The sequence below is a fragment of the Rhea americana genome, unplaced genomic scaffold (genome assembly GCF_003343005.1).
Source record: "Rhea americana isolate MKP2758 unplaced genomic scaffold, rheAme1 scaffold_37, whole genome shotgun sequence".
NCBI classification, from domain to species: domain Eukaryota; kingdom Metazoa; phylum Chordata; class Aves; order Rheiformes; family Rheidae; genus Rhea; species Rhea americana.
Window position 1 is genome coordinate 1,932,622 of NW_028186501.1, and position 24,439 is coordinate 1,957,060.

At 38.9% G+C, this 24,439-nt stretch overlaps 1 protein-coding gene across 6 annotated transcripts in view; it reads left to right on the forward strand.

Annotated features, from left to right (window-relative positions):
• SHROOM1 (shroom family member 1) overlaps positions 1 to 24,439 on the forward strand; it is a 42,578-nt gene that overhangs the window by 9,086 nt on the left and 9,053 nt on the right. For 4 of the 6 annotated variants that reach the window (XM_085312744.1, XM_085312749.1, XM_085312748.1 and 1 more), the window contains 2 exons: positions 20,191 to 23,063; positions 24,083 to 24,153. In XM_085312744.1, coding sequence (XP_085168870.1) covers positions 20,286 to 23,063; positions 24,083 to 24,153 — 2,849 coding nt within the window. In that variant the 5' untranslated portion in view covers positions 20,191 to 20,285. Of the gene's footprint in view, positions 1 to 9,864; positions 9,981 to 13,988; positions 14,148 to 20,190; positions 23,064 to 24,082; positions 24,154 to 24,439 lie in introns of all 6 variants that reach the window. The other 2 variants (XM_085312747.1, XM_085312746.1) reach the window with 2 other exon arrangements.

Here is a 24,439-nt window from a genome sequence, read left to right on the forward strand (position 1 = left end):
CTTTCAGGAAAAAAAAAAGTCTATGGAGCTTAAAGAATTTTGCTGTTGATTTGAGTGGAATCAATATCAGACTGAAAACCAGGTTTATAAGAAGTCTTATTCTTACTGTCTGAGTGTATGTCAGGTAAACATTCCTATTGTGGTTACAGTACTACCAAGGACACACCTTCCACAATTAGTGTAGGTGATTGCAGATCAGAGGAATAGACCCTAATGGGGTGTTTTGTTTCATGCCCAGACTCCTTTTTATACTCTAAGGAAGCTAGGCACAGGACTAATGTGGAGAGAAGGTAAACTGGCCTGGAGTGAATTTCTGTTTCACAGCATGAGCTGTGCTAATGGCTTGGTGCTGCTGAGCAGTGCATGTCCTGCCCTGGTTGTGCACACTGATTCTTGTATTCACCTAGTTCTGCTCTGAGCTGACTTAGCTCAATAAATAGCAGAAAACTAAACAAAAACTCTGAACAGTTTCTGCCCAGTTAGCAAAATGAATCARCTTAGCAAGGATGACCAGTACCAGAGCTGCAGCAAGGAAGGGGCAGGCCAATATTGGCGGTAAGAAAGAACGGGGGGAAGGCAGCATCTCCTGCCCTGGCAGCAGTGTGATGCTAGATGCCAATGGCTGTAAAGTGTAAACCTGTGGCCTTGGTCTCTGGGGTCTGTTGTTCTGGAGGTTCTCAGCCCTTCCTGATTACCTTTAACTTTGCAAGAGATGCACTTCTGATATTGCTTCAGAGCACAAATAAAAGCTGCATGCATTAGCCAGGTATTTATACAGAACATAGCAGGAAAAGCAATATAAAACAAAAATGAAGCTAATTTGAAACATACGTAATTATGCAATAGAAATGTAGTATGTTTAGCATTATCTTACAAAAATGAAATTTAGACATTAGGAGGAGGATATAAATGTAATGGAAAACTTTGTGTTTTTCACTGTGGGATGGTTAAATCACATCTTCTTAAATCCAGCCTTTGCTAATGGAGGATTGATAGTATGCACAGTATTTTCCTTTTAACTGATTGAGTAGTTCCTGATCTGTGGTCCAGGGATCACTGATAATCTGTGAGCCATGCTAAATGAAGTWCATCTGGCTTGAGGAAGCATATTAAACAGTAACACTAAAAGTCCTGTGTGTTTACCTAGGCTGGTATAGCCTTGAATGAGACTCTGAAAACATGTCTCAGTTTTGTGCAATATAGTATATGACATTATTTAAAAAAAATTCGTATAGGTTCAAAGAGTTTGGATACTAGTGATGTAGAGAAACAAGTGCTTACAGCATGGTATCAATTGGCAACCTTGCTCAAGTAAAATTTGTTTTATTTTTTAATGRGACTTTGAAATATGATTGATTGTTCTGACTGAAAGATCTGCAGTCATATATTTTACTAGAGATGAGTCCTGTAACCTTATTTGGTCAAAACTCCCAATGAAGATTTGTGTCACCAGAAGTGTGGCTGTGGTTTCACAGTRCAAAGCATTTGGTGACATTAATAATTTGTGGTAATTCTTGGCAATCCTGCTTTCTTTTCCCYCTGTGTACAGCTGATTGTTTCCATTCCACACTACAGCAAAACATCTTACTCATTGCAGCTGTTTATATTGCAGTGAACTGGGAAAACAATCTTAACAAACAAACAAACTGTGAGCTAAAGGAAACCTTRGTAAGTTGTTTTGCATGCAAAACACTTTGTATGAGATCAGGGACTGAATAAAAACTGAAGCCTCTATCTCTGACCTGTGGCATGTATGTAAAACTTAGTACAGTAGTAGTTGTTTAATACTGCCTTTCATCTATATAGTGTTAAAAAAAAGAAAACTAACTAAATCATAACAAATGCTGAAAAACTATTGACTGTGTGTTGTAATGTCATGCAGAGGGATTAACTCCCATAGGAATTACTAGATTCTGGTGAGAAGTAGTGAATGTGTATCTATAATACAGTCTCTGAGTCCTCTCTGCCCTRCTAACTAGTTTGGTTACTCTGCAGTGTAACCACACCTGTGAAGTCTGTGATTAATGAGTTTTCTGAACATTATTTTGTCCTTTGGGCTGCTGCTATTTGGATGGTTTTGGTGGGTGAAACCCAGCATTTTTATTTTATATCTGTGTCACCATCGACCTAGTTTTTGAAGCCGGTAACTCTGAGCAGCCATCTGTATCCCAGTTGATGCCAAGTAATGAAAATAACATTTAAAGGTAATACACCACTGAGTGATTTGAGGCTTTTATAAGTAGCATTTGCTGTTTACATTTGCATTGCTTCCCTTTTTGACTTTCACTTTCCACCATTTAGAAAAAAACCTGGGAAAGCAGGTGGGAGCTTGTGAAAAATGACCAGTTTGTATTTGGAGGTGAGAGTAGACTCTCAGGGCTATGAGCAAGTATTTCACTGTTTGAACATAAGTGATATATGTACAGTTTGTAAACATTTGTGTGATGTTACTATTGTGCAGCCACTACTGAAAAAGCAATGGCCAAGTGTGAAATACAAGTGAACTGTGAGCAGAGCTCTCATTTGTTGCCCATCGCTAGTGTTTTCTATAATATACCCACCAGGATATGTCAGTGCCTGTAGGAGCTGTACGTGAGTACAGAATGTGTCCTAGTGATGTCCAGTTTAGGCAAAAGATCTATAATGTAGCATTGAGAGGTAAGATACGGGCTGAAATACTGATTATTGTTTTTCTGCTTTCAGTTTTGTGCAGTAGTGGTGGCAGTGTTCAGAAAGGAAAGGTATGCTCATGCCAACTACTGAAACTTTTGTCATGAGAGTCCAGTGCCCTCCGCTCAARCTGGCTTTCTTCCCCAAAAGATGTTATGAGGCTGTGTAGTGAGGTGGGACCATCCCCTCTTCAATGGAGCACATCCTGGATGAGTATTCTCAATCCTGGGTGCKCAAAAGTTCCCCCAAATCTTCCTCAGGGAACACTAGCAGGAGTGCAGAGCTGACCTTTAGTTTCCTCTGGCAGCAATWTAGGTAGCTAGCAGCTATTTTGGTCTTGACACTCTACACTACAGTTTACAGGTGTAGAAACTTTGGTTTTAGTCATGTCACCTGAGATAATAGCAGTTCCTTTTGCTCAGCTGTAGGCTCATAACTCATTTCAGGTCCAGGACCATCGCAAATGATGCTTTATCCCATCCTCTAACATAATGCATTAAAAAAATAGATCCACAGTGAGATGTGCTGAGAACTGGATTGCAGGATGCTAGTAAGTACTCTATCAACTAGGAGTGAAGGATTTCTTAAAACATAATAAGARGTGTTCCTGTTGTCTCTCACAGGCTTAAAACAAAACTGTATTTTGAAGAAGTTTGATTCCTTTGTGCAAAAATAAGATTTTTGCTGTGAAATAGTCTCTTAGGACAGTGGAACTCCTGAGAAGYTTAGAAATCACAACAAAACCAAAACATTTTTCATTGTTCTTTTTTTCAATAATTGTCTCTGATATCAGGCTGCCGTTATACCCCTTTTTGACTTATTTTCAAAACTATTTCTAGAGTAGGAGCACTGCTGGCAGTTATTGTGCACCCAATTCTTAGTCCTGCTTAGGAAAGAGAAAATTACTCTTGTAGTTTCATCTCAGATTAAGTCAACTGCAACATCCCCAAACACTTCCAAGCATACTAATACCCTATTAAGTGTTTTAATTAGCAGTTTAAGGGTTCCCTGAAAATCTTAGTTCTCAATTAAGAAATCCACTGTGTAAATCAATATTTCTGCTTGTGAAGAGCATGAAAATATAATCTAAATCTAAAAGTATTTAGGAACCCAAAGAAAAATAAAACAAATCCCAGCTCTGTTGTTTTTACAAAATCCTTTGTTTTTATCCCTGACCCTTACCATGTAAGTTTGTAGATAACAATCTTGTGAGTGTTTTTTCATGACTTATAGATCTCCTGGCAATACTCTGGCAACTTGTTAGTGGTGATGAATGAATAGCTGGTGTGCTTGTGTCTGAGTGACTCAAGAATAATGTTGCTGTCTTGTTTCTAATGTATTGTAATGTTTTCAATTGCCAAGACTGGCTGTAAATTCTCTCTTTTGGGGTCTTTCTGTCACATCTCATTAAATCATTATTAGTCAGGAAACTTTGTCACGTTTAAGTCAGAGCAGGGCTGTGCTTAACCCTCGCTTCTCGGGAGAGTTTTCCCCCTTACTTCTGTCTTAAACTGGTGCGATGTCAAACAGCTGCATCGTTCTGACCCACCGGTGGCTGTGCCTGAGGACAGAGCAAAGGGCAGCTATTTAGCCCAAACCTACAGCACTTCATGCAAAGGCGGCATGAAAGTTTAATTGTTAATACATGTAAAACACGGATTTACTGTGGAAGCTGGGGCACTAAAGGAGCTCTAGCCCTGATCCTTATTAGCTCTGCCTAGTGTGTTGCATATTTAAGGTTTTAGGAGGAAGTGTGGCTGCATAGTCCTCCACATCTGTAATACAGATGAATCCAGCCTTGAAACAATCTACCATTGTGAGATACAAATCGTTAGAGCTGTGAACTATTTGTATTATTTAATAACTTCTTTACAAGGTTCTCTATTTTGGGAGCATTTGGAGGCATATGATTTATGTTTTGTAAAAAGTAAATGCAATTATTGTACTTATTAGTAAAACTTCCACTGGTTTAGAGGTCTAAGTTACTTGATATTGTGCCCACAGGGCTGATTTTCTTAGGCTTTGCTCTGGTTTGCAAAGCTTCAGCTTGTTTGCTCTGAGCTAYTGCTGACACACCCTGCCATGCAGAAGCTCTCAGTACCATCAGGTCAAAAGGGCCTTAGTTTGTGAGGCTCACAGTTTTTAATGGATTTATCTTCACAACAGCTTGGCATGAAGAGTATTGTTTATCTCCATTTTACATGCAAAAAACACCTGAGAAGTACTTGGACTCAGCAAAAGTTTGATGCCTGCATGCCTTTAAGGTTCCTGCCCAGACTAATTCACAGACAGAATTTGAGTGATGTTCTATATCTGGAAAACTTGTTAGACACTGTCTTAATCTTGGTATGTTTAAATGTCTTAAGCTTTGGCCTTTACATTAGATTGAGACTTATGTAGAAGGTCTGTGGCAAATCAGGAACTAAACCAAAGTAGTAGCCTGACAGTTGAATTCAACCATCCTCCCAGGGTCTGGGAGATGCAAGAACTGGTGGACTGACCTCTTAAGGCTTAGGATGGTAGAACGATGACTTCGGCTTTCTGTATTTTCTCCTTTCATTATGCTACATTTTAATCTTTACTTTTTGTGTAAGACCAAGGTCATATTTTTTATCCACAGCACTTTAACAAGTCAGTCATCTCTGACATATCTGTACAAAATTTACTAGCACAGAAGTAGTACACAAAATGTCCTGGGCAAAGAAACTACAACCAGTGTCACCAGTTCTGTTTCCAAACAAGAACTTTGTGTATGACCCATGTGTATCTCCATGAGGAGGAGATTTTTCAGCTGCTTTTTCTTTCTTCCAAGTGGGCATCGCATAGCACAACATTACTCATTTCTTGGGCCGTTCGAAATGGTCCGTTCCTCGTGATGTTTCAGAACACTTGACTCGAGATCAGATACCACGTAACTGCTTTGTGAAAACATTATTAAATGTAATGACTAAACACTGAGTTAGTTACTGAGTAACTTTGAGGGAACTATTCTCTATACTCTTCAAGTTACTGATCACATAATACATTGTGGCTATGTGTGTGGGGGGGAAGTTTAGGCTAATAGTGGCCTATGTATATACATAATTTTGAAGAGGAGCCCAGATTGCTGCTTGCAGAAATATCTCAAACACAGGTTAAATGAATAATTTGGAAACAGTGATATGAAGGCTCCTGTATTCTACTTATGCCGAGATGTGCAGTTTCAGAGACTGGCGTGGTTTACCTGTCGAAATGATCCCTATACTCTCCTGCTTTTCCTGTTCAGTAGCATAGGAATGGAGTCTAAGCTTTTTGGTATCATCACCTGCCTGAAAAGTGTGGTGAAACCAGTTAAAAACAAAGGCTGAATCTGAATCCCACCAGAGAATATTTTGCTTCTTCTCACTACTATATTGTAGTTACTTTACTGTAAAAACTGAATCTAGCCATAAGCAAGCAGATTATTTCTGTAGCAAATTTGGAAAGAATTCCAAGTTTTTGCTTGAGATTATGAATAAAAACTCATCTGAGTATTGTTGCCTGCATGAAATTATCCTGTTGACCTCTTATTTGGAGAAGAAAAATAGTGGCATAAAATCAGCTTATTTTTAAGCTCAGCTGGAAAGTAGTGGGAATTATCTCACCAGATAAGGATGTTATAACATCATGCTCAATTGATCATGTTTGAAGGTGAGAAGGAATTTGTTGCAGAGCTTTGAATCAATTCAGAGTTGTACAAAAYTGATCTGAGCCTCAATCTGCATGCCTTCTGTGCAGTTTTACAAATAAAACATGATAAAAAACCTGCAGTATGTGGAAGATACGTTCCCTTGAGTTGTCTGTCTGACACTTATTGTACAGTCCTTTTTTTCCCTCACTGAGAGTAGTGCATAACTTTTCAAGGAAATGAAGTCTAACTACTTTCTGTTGGATTTAATTAAATTTTCATCTAGTAATGCTCCTCTGGGCTGCCATTGAGCTAAGGCTAGAAATACATTCACCAGAGCAAAGGCTCTTGGCCGACATAGTGTAACCCCTGTCTAGGGACAGCAGAGGACAAGGTGCAACAGAGTAAGGGATCCTCTTTGGATAATTACGTGTCTGTGAGACAAATGGGAACAGGCTGTCTGGGTCCTGAGGAGGACAAGGGCTTCATCCGCTCTCTCCGCTGCAGCCTCAGGTTCATGGAATTTTTCAGCTCTGGCCACACGGGAGCTATGATCAGTGGCCAAACACTTGGGCAGAAAAAGAACTATAGTTAATAATTGACCAGTGAGATAATGAAATAGCTGTGCCTGCTGTTTGCTTTTCTTCCTTTTCCATGCAACTTTAACACTATGCGTGATGGAATGTAATAAACCAAAGGGCAATTTCCATAAGCTAGGCAGAGAAATTTTATATCAAAATTACTTGTGCAGCTTTAATGTCTGATCTATGTAGTGTTGTCTGCTATCTCTGAGGCATCCCAATCACATGACAGCCCAGGTAAGCAATTTGGAAAATCACATCTGTGACACTGTACGGGTTGCGATGAAAACATTTCAATTTTTGTTTTTTACAATTTTTTTCCACAGTCTTTTAGATTTTTTTTTTCCAGACATAGTTGAAATGTGCACCTAAAGCTTTGGCTTTGGTTTTCTAAAGAGAAAGCTAGAGGTAGAAAATGTAAACTAGTTATATTTACTGTAAATATACCTTCAGATTTCTAAAGGTAATTTGAACCTCTAGAAGTTTGGTTTCAAATCAAATATGGTTTCAATGCATGAGCATATTTTAGATGGCTGTATCTGTTATATATTCTTTGTCTGTAATTAATCACTTGCTGTGACGCCTATATGTATATCTACTTTATGTAGACAAAGAATGAAAAGAACATTCTGGTTGCTCTATATTAGTACCCTGTTTGCTGTAGATCTGGTGAAGCARTGATTCTGCTGATCCAGGGCCTAAGTAATTGCTCCCTATCCATATATAAAAATGTATGTTTGGGGAGAGGAAGAGGTTCTCTGAGACCCTAAGTGCGTATGTTTGAAGGCTGCAGATGGGTGTGCTCATAGTATATTTTGTTGTCTCCACTCTCTTCTTGCAAGCAGATTTTCTTTTATCTAGCCAATGACCCTGAAAATACGTCCTAGAGCAGCTGGAGGATATCCTGTGAGGTCCAAGAACCCTATGTATAGCTTAATACAGAGTCTGGGTAGTGTTACACACTTCCAGGTGCGCTTGGGTGTGCTGTACATGGCTGGGAGCAGTTTGCAAGCTGTTTGCAAGGTCTCTCCAAAACAGGAGGAGCAGAGTCTGCCYTCAGCCCCCACACCTCTGATGGGAGGTGGGTAGGCAGAGCTCTTGGTGGCATAAAAGGAAGGATGACTAGAGACACYGCAAGCACACACATAGTCCTGGCAGGAGGGAGAGTGCAGCAAAGCACAGGGAAGCATCATGTTTTCTGTTGGTCCTTTCTCCCCACCAAGGACCAACTCAGCTCTCAGATTTCATCCAGTTTGCTCCCATTTAAAGACACCTATTCTGTAACAGTCAGCAGGAAAACGGATGAAGGAACAGGAAATATTTTGGAAAATATTAAAACAACATTTTGCAATGTTTAACCTAGTGTTCAAAGAAGCCTTAGGGATATAGATTACATGAGGCTTTCCAAACATCAGGGATTATCTTGTATATCTGTGAGYGAGAAAGACAAATTTTTCACAGGGGAACATGTGAAAGTGCCCAAATAATTGAACAAGGGCAGAACTGAATTTATACCAGAAAATTGTAATGTCAAAAATGTTAAAATTATTAGTGTTCTGTAGTGCATAAGGGAACAACCTCATGTAAGATGTCGATGTGGAGAGTCTAATAGTCATTTCTGGTACAATAATCAGACTAATACAAAACACAGGAGCTCTGCATTATCACTGGAGTGGAAATTGTGCATTTGTGTGCAAAATAAAGAAAATCTAGGTACATGTTAAATAGAGAAGGTAAGAAGTCTGACAATGAGAGAGCAACTTTTACATAGAAAATAGTTAACTTGATACAAATACTCTTAATGATCCTTAAATACAGGCATTGTTTTAGTTTCAAAGCTGGTAATGAAATTCAGGTTATAAATGACTCATTTGGGAACTTGAAGGGGAAGTTTCCCTACAACAAATTACGTGTAGAAGCCATATCTGAAGGAACTTGCACCTTTCTGTCTGAATACAAACTACTGAGTAACCTATGATCTTTCCGTTCTAGTCATAGCACCACAGCTATGCACCCTTCCTATCGGACAAATGCAATGGACAGAGACTTTCTGCATAAGATAAGCTTGGAGAAGGAAATGTGGTGGGAAATTTCTGTGTTTACTGCAAAGTAGAGGAAATCAGCCAGAAGGAATTGCACGCCACCAAAGTCTCTGCAGTAGTACTCAGCTGATGGAGAAGCTAGCTGCAGAGGATGTTGCTTTGCTGAGCAGATGGAAAAAGGGCCTGATCCCATCAGCAGTAATTTGGCACATTTGAAAAGAAAGTCTGAAATAAAGTACACAAATGCATGTGCAATCCTATTATCTTCTAATAACAGAGCCTAATCTCATACAGCACTAGAAGGCTAAGTTACTAATTTTACAGTTATCTGAAATCTTTGAGTGAAAGCTAAAACAGTATGAAGTGTTACAGATATGTAATCACTACTGCACTCTCTAGTTTATTTGCAAACCATGCAAACTAAGTGAAACTTCCACTGCTCTCTGAAATATTCACTTGCTCCAGGAAGTTGAGTAGCTGGCCTGACATTAACTAAATTGTTAAAGTCTCTCATTATTGCACTAAACACTGCCTTTTTCTGAGGATGAGAGAAATTTATCCTTTTATCGATCTTTTTCTTCCCAGATCTCCTGTCAATTTTACAGTATGTCTGAATGCTATTTGCAAAAGTAAAGAGGTATTTAATTTTTGCTAGTGATTCTGAGTAGCTTGCAGCTCATGATTAAGCCCGTCCTAATAGAAATTAACTAATAGATAYATTCAGATTAGTTCTAACTACCAATACAGTTTCTTATGGTTTGTTATGAAACCAGTGGCAGCAATGTGTAGTGGAAGCAAGGATAAATGCTTATGAATTTTTTCCAGATTAAGTATATGGGRAAATATTTAAGTACAATACTTGTCAAAGGAATGGATCAGTCTAATGTAATACATATCTTGTATACATTTGGTGTTTTTCTTCTAGTGGAAGGTGCTGTAGTAAATGGATATTACAACTCTGTCACTCTCAGCCCAAAAGCAGGCACAACTGTATTTAACATTTGGATGAACTAGACTGTAAACAGACGTCCTCTGGAAAAGGTATTTTTTGCTTCTTGTGTCAAAATAAGAATGTTAAAAAGGTAACAGATTTCTTTAATAACAAATCAGTTARTATTAATCCATCATCCTTAATTTGYATGGAAGAAAATGGAAGTGCTAACATTGTTTGTTAGTTACATTTTAGACTGACAATGTGCTATGAAATAATGGTAAAGCTAACATTTTAATTTTAAAGAAACTATTACTATTTTAAATTATTCAAAAAATAACCCATAGTTAAGTGCTCAGGAGACAATAGTGCTGGGTTCTCTTCACAGTGTGCAACTTTGAAGTGATTTTATTTAGCTGCTTATGGTTCAATTTCCATGTTTGAAAAATGGGGGTAAGTAGTGTCCTCATAATGAGTTTATAGGGATTATATGAAAATCAATGAAATTCTCTGAAAGCCTGGATGACMCAGAGTAGAGTACGGCAAGTACTACTTCTGGTAATGATAGAATATTTGCACAATAAACTCTCAGACACAAGGAGAAAAACTTTCTTCAGTAGATGTAGAACAAAATCTCCTGGTCTCAGGGCCAATCTTCTTAATGTCACTAAAGTTACTATTTGTGTTGTTGGTGGAACTGAGTTGTAATCTCTCTGCCATATCTCTCTCTGTTTTTTCCTCATGTCTTCAGTCTCTTACCTACATATGTTTTGTGTTATGAAATCTTCTAAGTAATGCAGGCTGATTACTCTGCTCTTCTGTTGTCTAGGAGAAACTGGATGTAACAGCTTGGCMATATTATCCTTATGTTCTAGATGCTTTTGGAATCTCTGATAAGGTTATTTGTCCAAAGTTTTACATTAAGGTAATTGTTAGATAGGGAATGACTTTGGGAATATTGTAAGTGGAGTGTGAATGTTTCTGCATGATCAATGAAATTCATAATACGCAATCTAAAGCTCACTAAATTCAGTAGATTTTTTTTGTTACATTTAAGGAGCAGAAGGTAAATTGCTTAATACACCTTTATTAAATCTAAATGCCATAATTTTAGTAGCCCTAGAACCAATGGATCTGCATTCACAATATGGTATCATTACTAGAATAAATAGGAATTGGACCACTACCCCTTACCCATCCTGGTGCCTCTGGATCAGGCCCTTCTAGAACTGGAGCAGCAAGAAAGTTCTTTCTTATGGCAGTCTTGTCTATGGAAAACATAATTACAGTACAGAGAAATTTTTCTGCCTGGGCCTCTTAGACCATAATGAAAGAGTCATCCATTAAGTTTCTGAGAGTAGTTTTCTACTATAACAGAAGGAAACGTACATAGCTGCCAGAAAACCACTATTCTTCAAAAGATAAGATGGCTTTATGGCATTTCTCAGTGAGCCAGCTCTCACTCTTAATTTTAAGGAGATTTTTTCTTCACCCAGAGCTCTAGTAAAAGCCCCCCTCCAAATTGATTCTGATCCATAAAATGCTGTGAAGACATTTGGTTTGGGATATTTGTCTGTGAGAGGACCTGCCTGCTACAAGCACTTGGATTTTTCTAATTATGGTCAGTTAATAATGGGCGTATTTTTAAAACTTTGTTAGTCTTCCACAGATAGCATGAAGCTGTTTTTACTGTTATTCATTCTGAAGTCAAGCCACATGTGAATTTGTGTCAGTGGAAGGAAATGCTCAGCCCACATCCCAGATTTCACCTATTTAGAAGCCCATTTCCTTCCTTGTCAACTTGACTTGGTGCCTAAGATGTGGAAAGCTCAATAGAATCAGTAGGTAAAAGGGACTTATGAGAATTTTTTTCTGATGTTTCTCTGACAACCTTACTGGCAAGCAGCTGATGAGATAGAAGCTAGAAAGCATCTTCTGAGACTGACCTTACCACTAATCTGCTAGCATGTGATCTGAAATTTGAGGTTACAGCTTACCCTTCCCCTGGAAATTGAATTTCTTTCCTTGTTGTCTGTTAAAATATATGTAAACTGTGCTCATCCATCAGAGAAAGTAGTCCTTGAAGGTGTTGTGATGCGGTCAAGATTTCTTTTCTCTCACTGCTTATACTGAGTCAAGTGTGTGTGACATGGGGGGAGCAGTTTTCTGCACTAAATTGCTCAGTCTTACTCTTAGACTTATTAGAGGAATAAGCTCCTGGAGGAGCTCATGAGGGCTTTTTATTTAGTTTGAATTTTATGTACTCTAGGATATTAGATTATATATTCTAAATTCATACTGAACTTGCATATATCTAAAATTAAACAGTATCATTAACATTTGTTCTTTCTGAAATTTTGATTTCTTTAATTTCTCTAGTTCTTTAATGCCCTTGAAATATTTGAGTGTGTTCCTGCAGACATTAAAAGAGAGAGAGAGAGAGAGAAGAAAAGGAGAAGGAAGACTGTGATGAGTTAAAAGGGATGAAGTAGAAAAGATGCATGCATTTGGGATGAGGCTGTGATTTCTGATAAATGCATTTTCTTGGGAAGTGTTTTGAGGTAGAAACCAAAAGAAGTGTTTGGTGTTTAATAGATTAGGGAGTAATGGTGATGCAAAATGACTCCAGTGAAGGCGCACAATGGACCAGTTCTGCCATCCTTGCTCAAGCAAAGCTCTGACTCAATAGGAATCACTTCCTTCTGTAGAGAGCTAGGGATCATTTGAGTAAGGAAGTTTAGGAAGATTCATCCAAAATAAGAGATACTGAGCTGGATCCTTATTTTCATCCTCTAATTTACTGAAGACATTTTCATGGCTCCAGAAAGCCTAAAATCTGTATCTGTGGTTTTCACTTGACATGTTTATATTTAACAAATGATGGTGAAGTTGATTTCTGYGCACATGAGGTATAAATTTAATCCAAATCCAATTTAGGCCCTCCTTGGAGAATGTATGGCACTTTGACTTCCTGTAGCTTTCGGTAGCAGGATAGATTTCCAATTGGGCCCTCAGTGGGCGGCCTTGCAAGTGTGTCCTCAGGTTTTCATATGTGTCATCCTTGACAATGTTTTGACAGCTACCAGTAAAATAGTTTTGGAAATTACACTCAATGAGAAGTCTGGTTTTTAGGGTCTTTAGAAACCTTTGCAAGAAAAATAGTTGTCAGACTGTATGGTTTCTTTTCCAGTCATCTCAAGGATATGTCATCCGATATATTCTTTTACATTGCTTTCTGATAAGTCAAGTCCTAAACCTAAAGAAATTTCTAATGCATAAAATTGTTGATTATAAATTAAAAAAAAAAAAAGGATTTATTTATTCATTTTAGAGGAAGCTAAGAAATAAATGGTGATTTTTCAGAAATGCTAGGCATAAAGATGACCATACAGTCCATTTTCCTTGATGTGCTATCCTTCTCCTTCCCTAATCCTTTTCTAAATCATGTGAAAGTAATGGAATTTGAAAACTTCAGACATTAGTCTGGAATTTCTGGATATTTCACAGTCTGGTCAAAGGAGCAGCTCTTACTGAGATGTGAGATGTCTGGAAATAACAGATACGTTCACTGAGAATGTATAGGTCATCTGTGAAGTGCATGTGCATAGATTTCTGTCCAGAAAGTCCTGGATGGAGATCTGGGAAGCCTATGGATATGACTGCTGATTTGCAACACTGATGCCTTACCAAAGGGATCTATGATACCAGAGACTCTGTAGCTTCTCCAAGGTACTAGCCTCTCTGGACTTCCCTGAGATAGCCAGTGAGATTGCCTGCTAAAGCAAGAATCTCACAGATGACTTTTTGGTTGCGATTAGATCTCTTGGCCTATGAAACAGATGGATCAGGTGCTGCAGACTGTGCAACCCACTGGAATCTGAAGAATGCAGGCTAATATTTACATTAATTGTTTACTCCTTGATAAGAAACAGATCATTCACAAACATGTACATGACATAATATTGGTAGTTTAGTCACAGTGTTTGCTTTGCATTTCACACAGTGTTCACGTTCTTTGGAGAACAGTTGCATATTGTAGTTTGGTGCAGATTAATAGGTGTATTTTTCCCTTTATTTCCATGGCACCATTTATTTACTAAAACAGTTTTATCCTGCAGAAATAGACCTATGAAGTTTTACACGTGCCAAAATGTTTGCAGTGTGTTGCCTTAGTCTCTGGAGTGTTTTGGAGGAACATCTTTGATGATGAAATCCTGGAAAACAGAGCAAGATGAGAACTCAAGAGGTCACATTTGGTCCATTTTTTCTTCTTCAAGGTAGGATCAGCTGTGTATATGTCATTCTTGTCACATATTTGCCTTATATAGTCACAAAGAATTTCTGTGTCAAGACATAGCTAATCAATTCTAGTGCTTCACAGCCCTTATTGCCAGAAAGTCTTTTTTAGGGGGCAACATGAATCTTTCTTGCTGCAATTTAGGCTAATTATTTCTTGTCCCATCCACTATATACATGGGGAATAACTTTTTTTCTGTTGGTTTCTACCAAATATGCACAGTTTGCCTCACTTTTCAGGTTTGAATGCAAAACTTGCTTCTGAGAAGTTCCCCAGGCAAAGGGAAGTTGCTCAAGTTTAAGATAAGATAATCTTACCTGTAAGGCCTAAGACTCTAAAGTCAAGATTCATTGGACTCTCTAAGAAGACTGAAAGTAGCAAGATTTCTAATAGTGAAAGTACAAATCATCCAGGTGTTTCTGATAGTTTCCCTCATTGTTTGGATGAGAATTGGGATAACATCTTTTACAGAATTCCAGATAAGTTAATGAATTCGCGGCACCTAATACAATTTAAATGAGGTTGAATAAGAGCAAGCTACAAGTAGAAGAAAACTGTCCTTAAAGGAAGGGTAACTTGTTAACTGACTGCAACCCAGAGACACTGATTTTTCTCTGTACAGAGGTAATTTGCCACAGACTTGAAGGCTTTGACTATTAAGATGATAGCAAGCAGTTCAAGATTGTGTAATAGAAAACACCTTTCCTGCAATTAAGATGTTAAGATAGCGACTGATATTTGCTGTCTGCAAGAGCCCATAGACCTCATTAGGACTAGAACCTGTGCTGAATACTCAGACTGTATTTAATGTCTGAGGGAAGTCGAAATTTTAATGTACTTTGCTCATACCTAATTTGAAAAAAGGTACAGCATGGACAATAACAGGGTACATTTCCTTCCACTGCTCTCCCACAAACTTTTTTTCCTYCTCCCTCCTCTTTTTTATTATAGTAGAGTTGTGGAACAAATCTTTTTATGAGACATAAGACATCATTATCTTAGACCATAGATAGGCTGGCCTAGTACACGTACCATCCTGTGGCATCTGAGTTTTGTTCTTCCTTGGCTATCAACCTACTGTGAAGCATTAGACAGGTTACTTTCCATGTAGAGACTGTTTCTCTACCAGGCTTTTGTTTGTCTCATCTTTCTAGTTTGTAAAACCTATAGAGAAAAGATGGTATGTGATGTATTTGCATGTGCTTTGCATAGAAGGCTGTGGTCTGTGTTGGGTTTCCTAGGTAATGCTGTAGTAAATATAATAAATATCAAAGTAAATGGAAGTCAAGCTTTAATCTAGTTTGGATCTGAATGGGTTGTTAGTGGCTTTATTCTCTGGGCATCTGGAATGACATATAGCTAATATGCTTCCCTGTATCTTCCGGTGTTCTTGGTTCTGATAAACTTTTAATTTAACATTTTTCTTTTTGTTCTCAGGGGTGTACAATGAAAACATTGATAGCTTGGCTGGAATGTGCACGTTGTTCCAAAGCTGGGTATTATAGGCTTGCCAGGACATTTCTAATACCCAGAGACAGCGTGGTCCATGTGGGTGCTTGGCTAACTACCAGATTAGGAAAACAATAGCATCATTTTTAATGTCAGTTGAGTTTTAAGCAAATTCATGTTTCTTTTATAAGTGAAAAGGAAGGTAATTTTCACACAATTCTTCCAGGGTTTAGGGAATAGATTCCCCAAAAGAAATAGGTTTTCCTTACAATGTGTTTCGTTATCATATTATTTAAATTTTAGGGGAGAGTTCTGGAGAACTCTGCATTATTTTGGTTCTTATAATTTTCTAGTCACTTCAAAGATCTGAAATTGCAAACTTAAAATAGCTATGCAGAATGAGAACCATGACAAGAATGGGACAACAGGACACCAAATGGGGAAAATGTTCTTTTACTTACCTGGTCCTTCCACCACTGGCTAGAAGGAAAGGCTGCAGATAGCTAGAGAGAGGAAACAGGAAAGACTGAAAAAGAGGAGCAGACAGAGGAGGGAATGTCCTGTGCGCTGTAACATCTTCCTATACCCCTGTACAAACAGTGACTCAGTGTTTGTGCTACTTTTTTTCAGTTAGCCATTCTTGATCTTCTAGGATACTGAAATTATATTTTCCATTATTTCTCATATCATTGTAAAACCTGGAAATATAAATTCTTCATTATGTTGCTGACCTCACTCTAAATCACAGATAGCTTCCAACAGTCTGAAATAACTGGGAAAAAGAGATCTTGGTAAACAGTGGTCTAAGAAGCCAAGAGAGTACTTTCATAGACGTACATAAACCAAAGCTCAGCTGCTATTTAAATTCTACACATAACTGTGAAAAGTTAGAGCCAAATTCTCACTGTAAATCAGGGTAGCTCCATTAACTTCAATGGAGCTGTGCCAGCATATTCCAGACAAAGCCTTGGCTCTGTCTATTAATAGCAATAGTCAAGTAATAGTCATCAGTCAGAGAGCTGGAGACGTTCCATCAGAACAAAGTTTTGATTAAAAAACAGAGATAAGACTGACAGAGGAATCTGCCTTTTGGTTCTTGCATGGAAAGTAGCTCCCGTGGGGTCTGATCCTGTGCCATAGAGCTTGTGCAGCCTGGAGAGGGCTAAGTCTTTTCGATAACCCGGGTCTCGAGGTGCAGTCTGTTCAGTTGATGTACGTAACCCTGGTATGACTGTGAACGTGGTGCAGTCTGAGTTTGCATTTTGTGTCAGCACAATCATTCTCTGTTCCATCTGCTTTTCTTTTTCTGTATCTTCAGAAAATCTAAGGTTTTCCCTTCACCAGATTTCTACGATGATCCTTAATATTTGTCAGTATGGCCTGATGAAGAGAATGTGAAACTTTGTCACCTACTGATGCTTCATCTTTCCTGTGTGACCCTATTGTTTAGGGGTCCTTTAAATTTCACAGCTGCTTTTTATGTCTCTGAAGCTGGAGCTTCTCTAAGTGTCATTCTTGAGTCAGTTTCTTTTTGAAATGCCCCCAAAAGCCCAGCAAAAGTTCCCACTCTGTGTGGTATTGTGCTGTTTTAATTTCCCAGAAACTACTTTATTTACTGTGCCCCACAAGTCCAAGTTCTCTTTATATATTAACTTCTGTGTTTTGGCTTTTATCCATCTCTTCCCTTGTCTCAAAATGAATAATACCAGAACAGTGTTTGAAACAAGGCAGGAATGTGAAGTTTTTTCTTTAAACAGCAGCATCACCACTGAAATCTGTCTTCTCAGTTTTATGAGACACCAGTGCTAAAGTACCTGGCTAAGAGTGATAAACTGAAGTCTGGTAAATTCTTCACTTTTGAATAAAACAAAGTTATACAATATCCTGGTAGGATTTGGGAACAGTTTGCGTCTCTTCAGAAGGTGTCAGTATCAAGCAGCTTGTCACTGAAAATTTCAAGACTTTGTTTGCTTTCTTTTAATAACTGATTAGTCTTTAGAACTGATTTAAATGAGAATTACTAAATCAAGTCATTGGCTATACCTCTCTGGCTTGCCAATTCAGTCTTTTGTTAGGCCTCAGTACTACCTATGAGTATGTTGGAGGGGTTTGAAGAGGGGTGAGGTCGTGTGGCCCTCTGCATGTGTACCCTCTGCCTAGTGATGGGCGGCTTGTAGGGATCTCATTTATTAAACTAAATCTGCTTGCATCGTGAATAATAATCATGGACAACTGAGTAGATGTCAAGTGCTGCTAATAAACACGGGCTGTTTCCTGTACTCCACAGGTATTGCATATTCATTACATGTGAAATCTAAGCTGATGCTGCTCTTTCCATTACATTTGCTGTGTTTGCAGTGGAGTTCCTAGCATCACAGTCATAAAAATATTCATTTGTTTTAAAAATCTGATTTTATTTTTTTACTGACAGCAGAATCTCTCACCAAGACACTATCAATCTCTCATCAAGACGCTTTCTAGCCTCTAGGAAAGATTTTCCAAGATGTAGATTTCCGAGTGAGGACAGAAGTTGCATGAAAGCTCACTGAAACAACAAATCATTTTATCTTGTTCATCAGATAAAGTACGATTTCTCAGAGAAGCAAGAATGAAATCATGGAAACCTTTAGGAAGGAAAAGAAACCCCAAACCCCAAACTCTACTAGATATTTTCTCCAAAGCAGTATATTGCCCTTTATACATTTTGAGCCATTGTATTAGCAAATATTTACTCAGTGTCAGCTAAGCTTCCTGAAGAAAGCCATCTGATAACACTAGCAGTTTAATAGTTTTATTTATAGTATTGCTAATCAAATCATGCTTTCCTGTCCTGCAGTATAGTATGCCCATGGGTGTCTATGGACAGCCACAGATGAAGATACTGAGACCCCACAGAGTGTCTGGATCATCAGCACATAAACTGAAGTAGCCTCAGCTACATTCTTGTGGCTGTGTCCTCACTGTGCCACGAGGCTGCTTTGGGTGGAGTGAAATAACTGGATGAATCTGTTGCAAGCCATAACCACCCAAAGAAACAGAAATAGTGGTCATATAAAGAAATAAATGTCTGATTTATTGTCATTAAATGCACTGATTTAAATAGTTAATATTTGCAAAAGTTCTTGTTCTCTTATTGTTATATAAACAGCCTCTGGATAAATGAGTTTCCTGTTTTGCTGGGGAGAGAGCTAAGAACTGGATGGGGGGAAAAAAGGAGGCACCATCACAGCTGCTGCCACATCAGTTCATATTTCTAAAAGGAAAGAATAGCTGCAGCTATACCTGGAAGAGTCCTAATGTGCAATAGAAATTTCTTAAAGACACCTACTGCATCAAGATCTAGAGCAAATTGGCATAAATTCTGATTTATATATACTGGAAAGACTTGGTCTTCGAGGATTGGTTATGGGTTGAAGTGGCTTTGTTTTTCCCCCTAGTAATCTCATTTTATTACTGCAGTATACCTATCCTCTTTTCTGCTTGGGAGGGGAAAAGGACAGTCTGATCTCATCCCAGGAACTCTAGCTGGATTGCCTGATGCCTGCAAGTCAAACAGCCGCTATATGTGTGGGTTGCTGGATATGTTCGGTACGCAGCAGGTTACTGTGGCTGTCATAACAGTAACTTGTCCAACTAACTGTCCACATGTTCGTATTTCTGTGCAAATTTTTCTGAAAGGAGAAGTGGAGGTGCTGGTGAGGTGTGGGATACACTCTGTGTAAGGTAATTGCAGTCCTGCTTTTGCAAAACTTTGTGCTGTTTAGATCAGGTCTTCATCTATCTGAAAAAGAGTCAGATGCTGGCCTGCAGCTGGAAGCACGTTCAGAAGCATGGTCCTAAGGCACTCTGAAACTTTAAGCTTAAAAACAGTTTGTGCATGTGGTGCCTAAGTACCTCCAGCATTAGGTGGCACCTGAGCTGGAATTTTCAGCCTCTCGGGTTCATTTCCAGGCAGATTTGGATCCTGATTTGATTCTGGCTCTTAATGTTTCACAGTCATTAAGAGAGTGTCTTCTAATTTTAAGTATAGTCTTCTAGGTTTTATGACGCCTAGACACCTTTTGTTATTAAAAACTCAGTGGCTCTCTTTGTGATAGATAAGATAAAAATGATCATTCCAAGATCCTAATAATTATTGAAGCCAGAAATTTACATCTGGTAACTCTAAATGCTATTTTCAATTAAATAAGGTGGTGGCAGATTTGGTTGTTTTAGTTTGGTTTGTCTCAGTTCTGTCATAAAATCTTGACAGAACAGTCAACTGCAGTCTAACTGCAGTGTTCAGTGCTGTTTGTGCTTGGGTCATTGTACCATCTCTTAAGGATTAATGAAGTCTGTCTGCTTTGGAGACGAGTATCACCTCAGCTGTAACAGGAATTGCAGATGTAGTGAGAAAAGACCAGAAAATACGTAAATAAAACATACTAATGTTCTCTGGAGTGTAATAAGAGGCAATTTTCTCACGAGTTTCCCCTTGAACATGTAGGTGATGATCAATGCTGAGTCTCACAGACAGGAATTAGAATCCTCCTGCTGAAGATTTTTTTTATATATATGTTTCTTTTTCTTTTTAGGATCCTCTATTATTGAAATGTGACCACGGCTTTTTGAACAACTCTGTTGTGGACTTTTAATCTGACTTTTCTGGAAGGGCTGCTTTTTAGTAAACATGGCTTCATCTGGGAATGAGATAGAAAGATGGAATCACAAGCAAGAGGGAGAGCTATTAGAGCCAGTGACCTCTCCTGAGAATGGTAATCGTCTTTCACCAGTGAAGTCGATCAACAGCGTAGACAATCTCTCACACCTTCATGGAAAAGCAGACTCTGCTTACAGCTCTTTCTCAGGGGGCTCAAATGTTCMAGAGTGTCACTTGCCATCATGTTACAGTGAAAGCTGCTGTGTGCCTCCAGAGCAGGCACCATACATGGACTCAGAGTATGTGAGAGGTATTTATAATCTCAGTGCAGCAAACTCTGAACTCAGATGCATGCATCCATACAAGTCACCAGATCTGAGCAGCCATAACAACTCTCACAGTGTTAGTCTTGCTGAGCGATATGGAAACACTCCTACCCGAGGGACTGTAAATCAGAGATCACTGCCTCTGGCTGCACCTCCACCTCCAATGCCCTCTCCACCTTCTCCTCCCACGCGACTTGACAGCTATAAAGTCACTAGACACTTTGAAAACACGACAGGGAGGTGTAACTCTGGAAGTCACAGTGAGCGTAGTGTGCAGCCGTCTCCTGTGCAGGACAATCAGCTAGAAGATAAAGATATACCATGCAGTCAAATCAGGGACGATATTGCTGAGCAAGATATTTTGGCAGCTAGGAGAAAGACTCTGGAAAACAAGGACCTTTCCTCTTCTGATTCTAAAAATGGGCTATCTAAATCAAAAAATCAGAGGTTAAAGACAGAGGAAATTAAAAAGCAAAGTCTTTTCCAAGAACCTCTCAAGAGAAGCAATCCACGCATTTTCATTAGACCTTCTTCATTCATTTTTCAAGAATATTTAAAGACTGACTCCATGGCTAGTGCCCCTAAAATTCTTTCTGCTTATAAAATTCCTGAAGAGATGAACTCTAAAGCCTACCCTCCACCACATACCAACCCTAACACTGTTAATGATATACAAGAAAACAAACAGGATCCCTGCATGGTACATAAGCCAAATTTCAGAGAAGTAGATCTGCTAAGCACAGTGTCAGAACCTAGCCAGCGAAAAGGATCCTTGCCCCATGCTCATTGCCCAGTCCATGCTGAGTTGCATTCAAACTTGGATCGGGATGTGTTTGAGGACAGCTATGACTTAAAAAATATGGAAAATACTCTCCCAGTTAAAAATGCATCAAAGAAGCTAAACAGTTGTACAGATAAGTATCAATGCTATGACTCTAAAGGAGAGACTGGGAATGATGTTTGGGAACCACTCCTCAATCAGCAAGCCAAAATGCAGAAATCCTCAGTGTCCCACAGCTTGGATAGTGTAGAATCAGAGTATCCTTGCTGTAGGGAATTGGATCATGTAAATAAGCAATGTTCTGATAATACTAACCAAACTTTTTTCAGACCAAAGGAAGATGCTACATCTCATTTTTTAAATGAATCCAACAAAGAAAAACAAGTTAATAGTAGTCCTGACCTTGCAATGCATCTAGAACAAGAGAAATCTGTACCTCCTGTTTGTTTTCAGAAATATCAACCTGATCTTCAAAAACAACTTGAAAGACAGCTGCAGGATAATATTGTCAGTGAACAAATAAACAGGCAAACAACTCCCCTTCTTTACTATCTTTCTGGGGGAAAAACCACCAATATCCTGCATCAAAGGAAGCACACCCAACATCAAGAGGACTTGAGGAACTTGCCAAAGAAATTTTCAACAAGCAATTACTCGGCCTCAGTACGATCTGTAGACATACAAAGGGAAAGCAATCAGCTTCAAAAGACCAAACACAACCATCAGTGCATCGCTGATAATCTGAATGAGGCTGATGATGTCATTCTGGGAAGTCCTGGTTCATCAGTAGATGAGAGTTTCAAGAATGACTACAGAGAGCAACTTAAAGTGGCTCAAAAAAAGGTTCTAAGAGAAACCTCCTTTAAAAGAAAAGACTTGCAGATAAGTTTGCCCATTAGACTGAGAAAGAAACCCTCCAAAAGACCTTCAATTGAACATCTTAGATCTTTTTCATTATCCAGTCCAAATGAGGATGCCAAGCCTGTTTCTTGTCCTCCTCCTTCTCCGCAGTTGATAGAAAACTTCAGTAAAGGTGAAGAAATTAATGGGACACAAATGGGTCGAATAGGGGGAAGGAAAAAGGCAACAAAAGAGCAAAAGAAACTGTGCTTTTCTGAACCTGAGAAACTAAATCAGCTGGAAGATAGGGATGTATTGTGGAGTCAGGTCAGGGATGAAATTACTGAGCAAGATGTAATGGCAGCTGGGAGAAAGACTCTGGAAAACCGAGGAAGGGCGCTTTCCAGTTCAGGCATCTCCAAGACTGAGCTGAAGCAAATCCAACATACTGCGCTTATTGAATACATGGAACGAAAGATTAGTCAAAGGCCCAGTAGTTCGCAACATATCCCACTGCATAATCCACCCGTGCAGAAGAGACCTTCATATCCTAAATGGCCTTCTGGAAAGATTTCCAATCTAAATAAAAGCAGGAAGATACAAAACAATGAGGTTTTGTACCGAGTTTTCTCTAAAGAAGAATTTCCAGATGTTTTTCCTCCTTTGGCTGCCCCATTGAGCTTGACCAGTAGATGCAATGCCAGCTCCTCTGCTAGTACAGTGTCTTTGAAACTTAACCTGTCTCCCAAGGAAGCAGATGGAAGCTGCACCAGTAGGAATGCATCAGCTGAAAACCTCCCTCAGGCAGGTGCTTCTGGTAAAGATTGCGAGAGGTCAAAATCAACTCCTCCTCCTATGCAGGTAAGAAAAATGTTAAGATAATAACTCATTGTTTGAGTCTCATGTAAAGCCTTCTACCTATTTTAGAGAACAGTGGGACTATTCACATGAAAAACTGCTGAACAGTACAGATGAGGAATTAAGATTTGTTTCTTAACATATGGTATGAGAGACATCAAATAAGGAGGGAAGCCAGATTTGTTTATTCCATAAAAAATGCAATGGAGCTGTTTAAAAGGAAAATGTATGGTCTGCTTCGCAGTGTGCAGGAGAAATAAATTATTTTGAATTCTGAAAGAAGTACTAGTATTTTTAACATACGAAGTTCCAGTTCATGATAACTCTTCGTTCTTAGAAGTGTTTTTTTAAGGAATTATTGCAAACAAACAATGTATTTTTATGGGAAAAAAGCTGTAACATAATTACATAAGAATGGATACTTAGTAACAGAATTGACTGAAAAGTGTAAGCAGAATCCGGGCAGAATTATTGGTTATGACTGATCAAGCGTACAGACAAAATTAATACACAGGCCTTAGTGAGGACCAAGTGTCTGCTTCAAGAAACAAACTGTACAAATGTCATATGCAGCCCACTAGGGTTGGGCAACACATGGGGCACATAACGATCCCTTTTAATACTGTAGATAGATATATATATGATTTGACATTCAGAAATCTTGTTTGGGTGAGCTGTAGAGGAAGGTGGGGTATGTGGTCTGTAAATCTGATGTATTCCAAGCCTTTTTAGAAGGAAAAAAAAATGATTGTCTCATTTCCCTTGCAAACTGTGTTATGGGACTGGAGCTTTGGTTTCCTAGTTCACTGTTTTTTCACTTGATAGCAGAAAAATCCTTCCAAGGTCTAATTTGCACTTATACTGCTTTTATTTATTTATTTATTTTGCTCTCTACAATGTCAGTTTGGTTTATTCCTTCCTCTGCTCCTGGGCCCTGGCATCATTGTCTGCAGTGCACTCTGTAAATGTTGTAATGTAGTCTAAAAATGCTACGTATATCAGTGTGCTGTTTCCATTCCCAGGGTACTTCCAGATGTGCCGGTTCTCCAGCGCCACCAGCCCAAAGCAGTGAACTGTGTCTTGGCCTCCCCAGGTAAGGCTGTGCCACCAGCACGGCTGGGTGAGCGCGTGGAGCCGTGGCCACTGCTAACYAGCAGCAGCTCTTAGGAGTCCTGTTGTCCTTCCATCCCGGGATGGTGATGATGCCCTTACCTGGTGTGCGCTCTGCCGCACAGACTAAGGAATCACAGGACTCACCCCTGCTTGATGTTATGTCAAGTGTGATTGCAGGTGTGATTGCTTCTGTCCTTGCCTCTTGGGATCCTTCATTGCTCTAATGGGAATTATTATGTGGTATGCTATTTTCTTTCCCTTTGGAG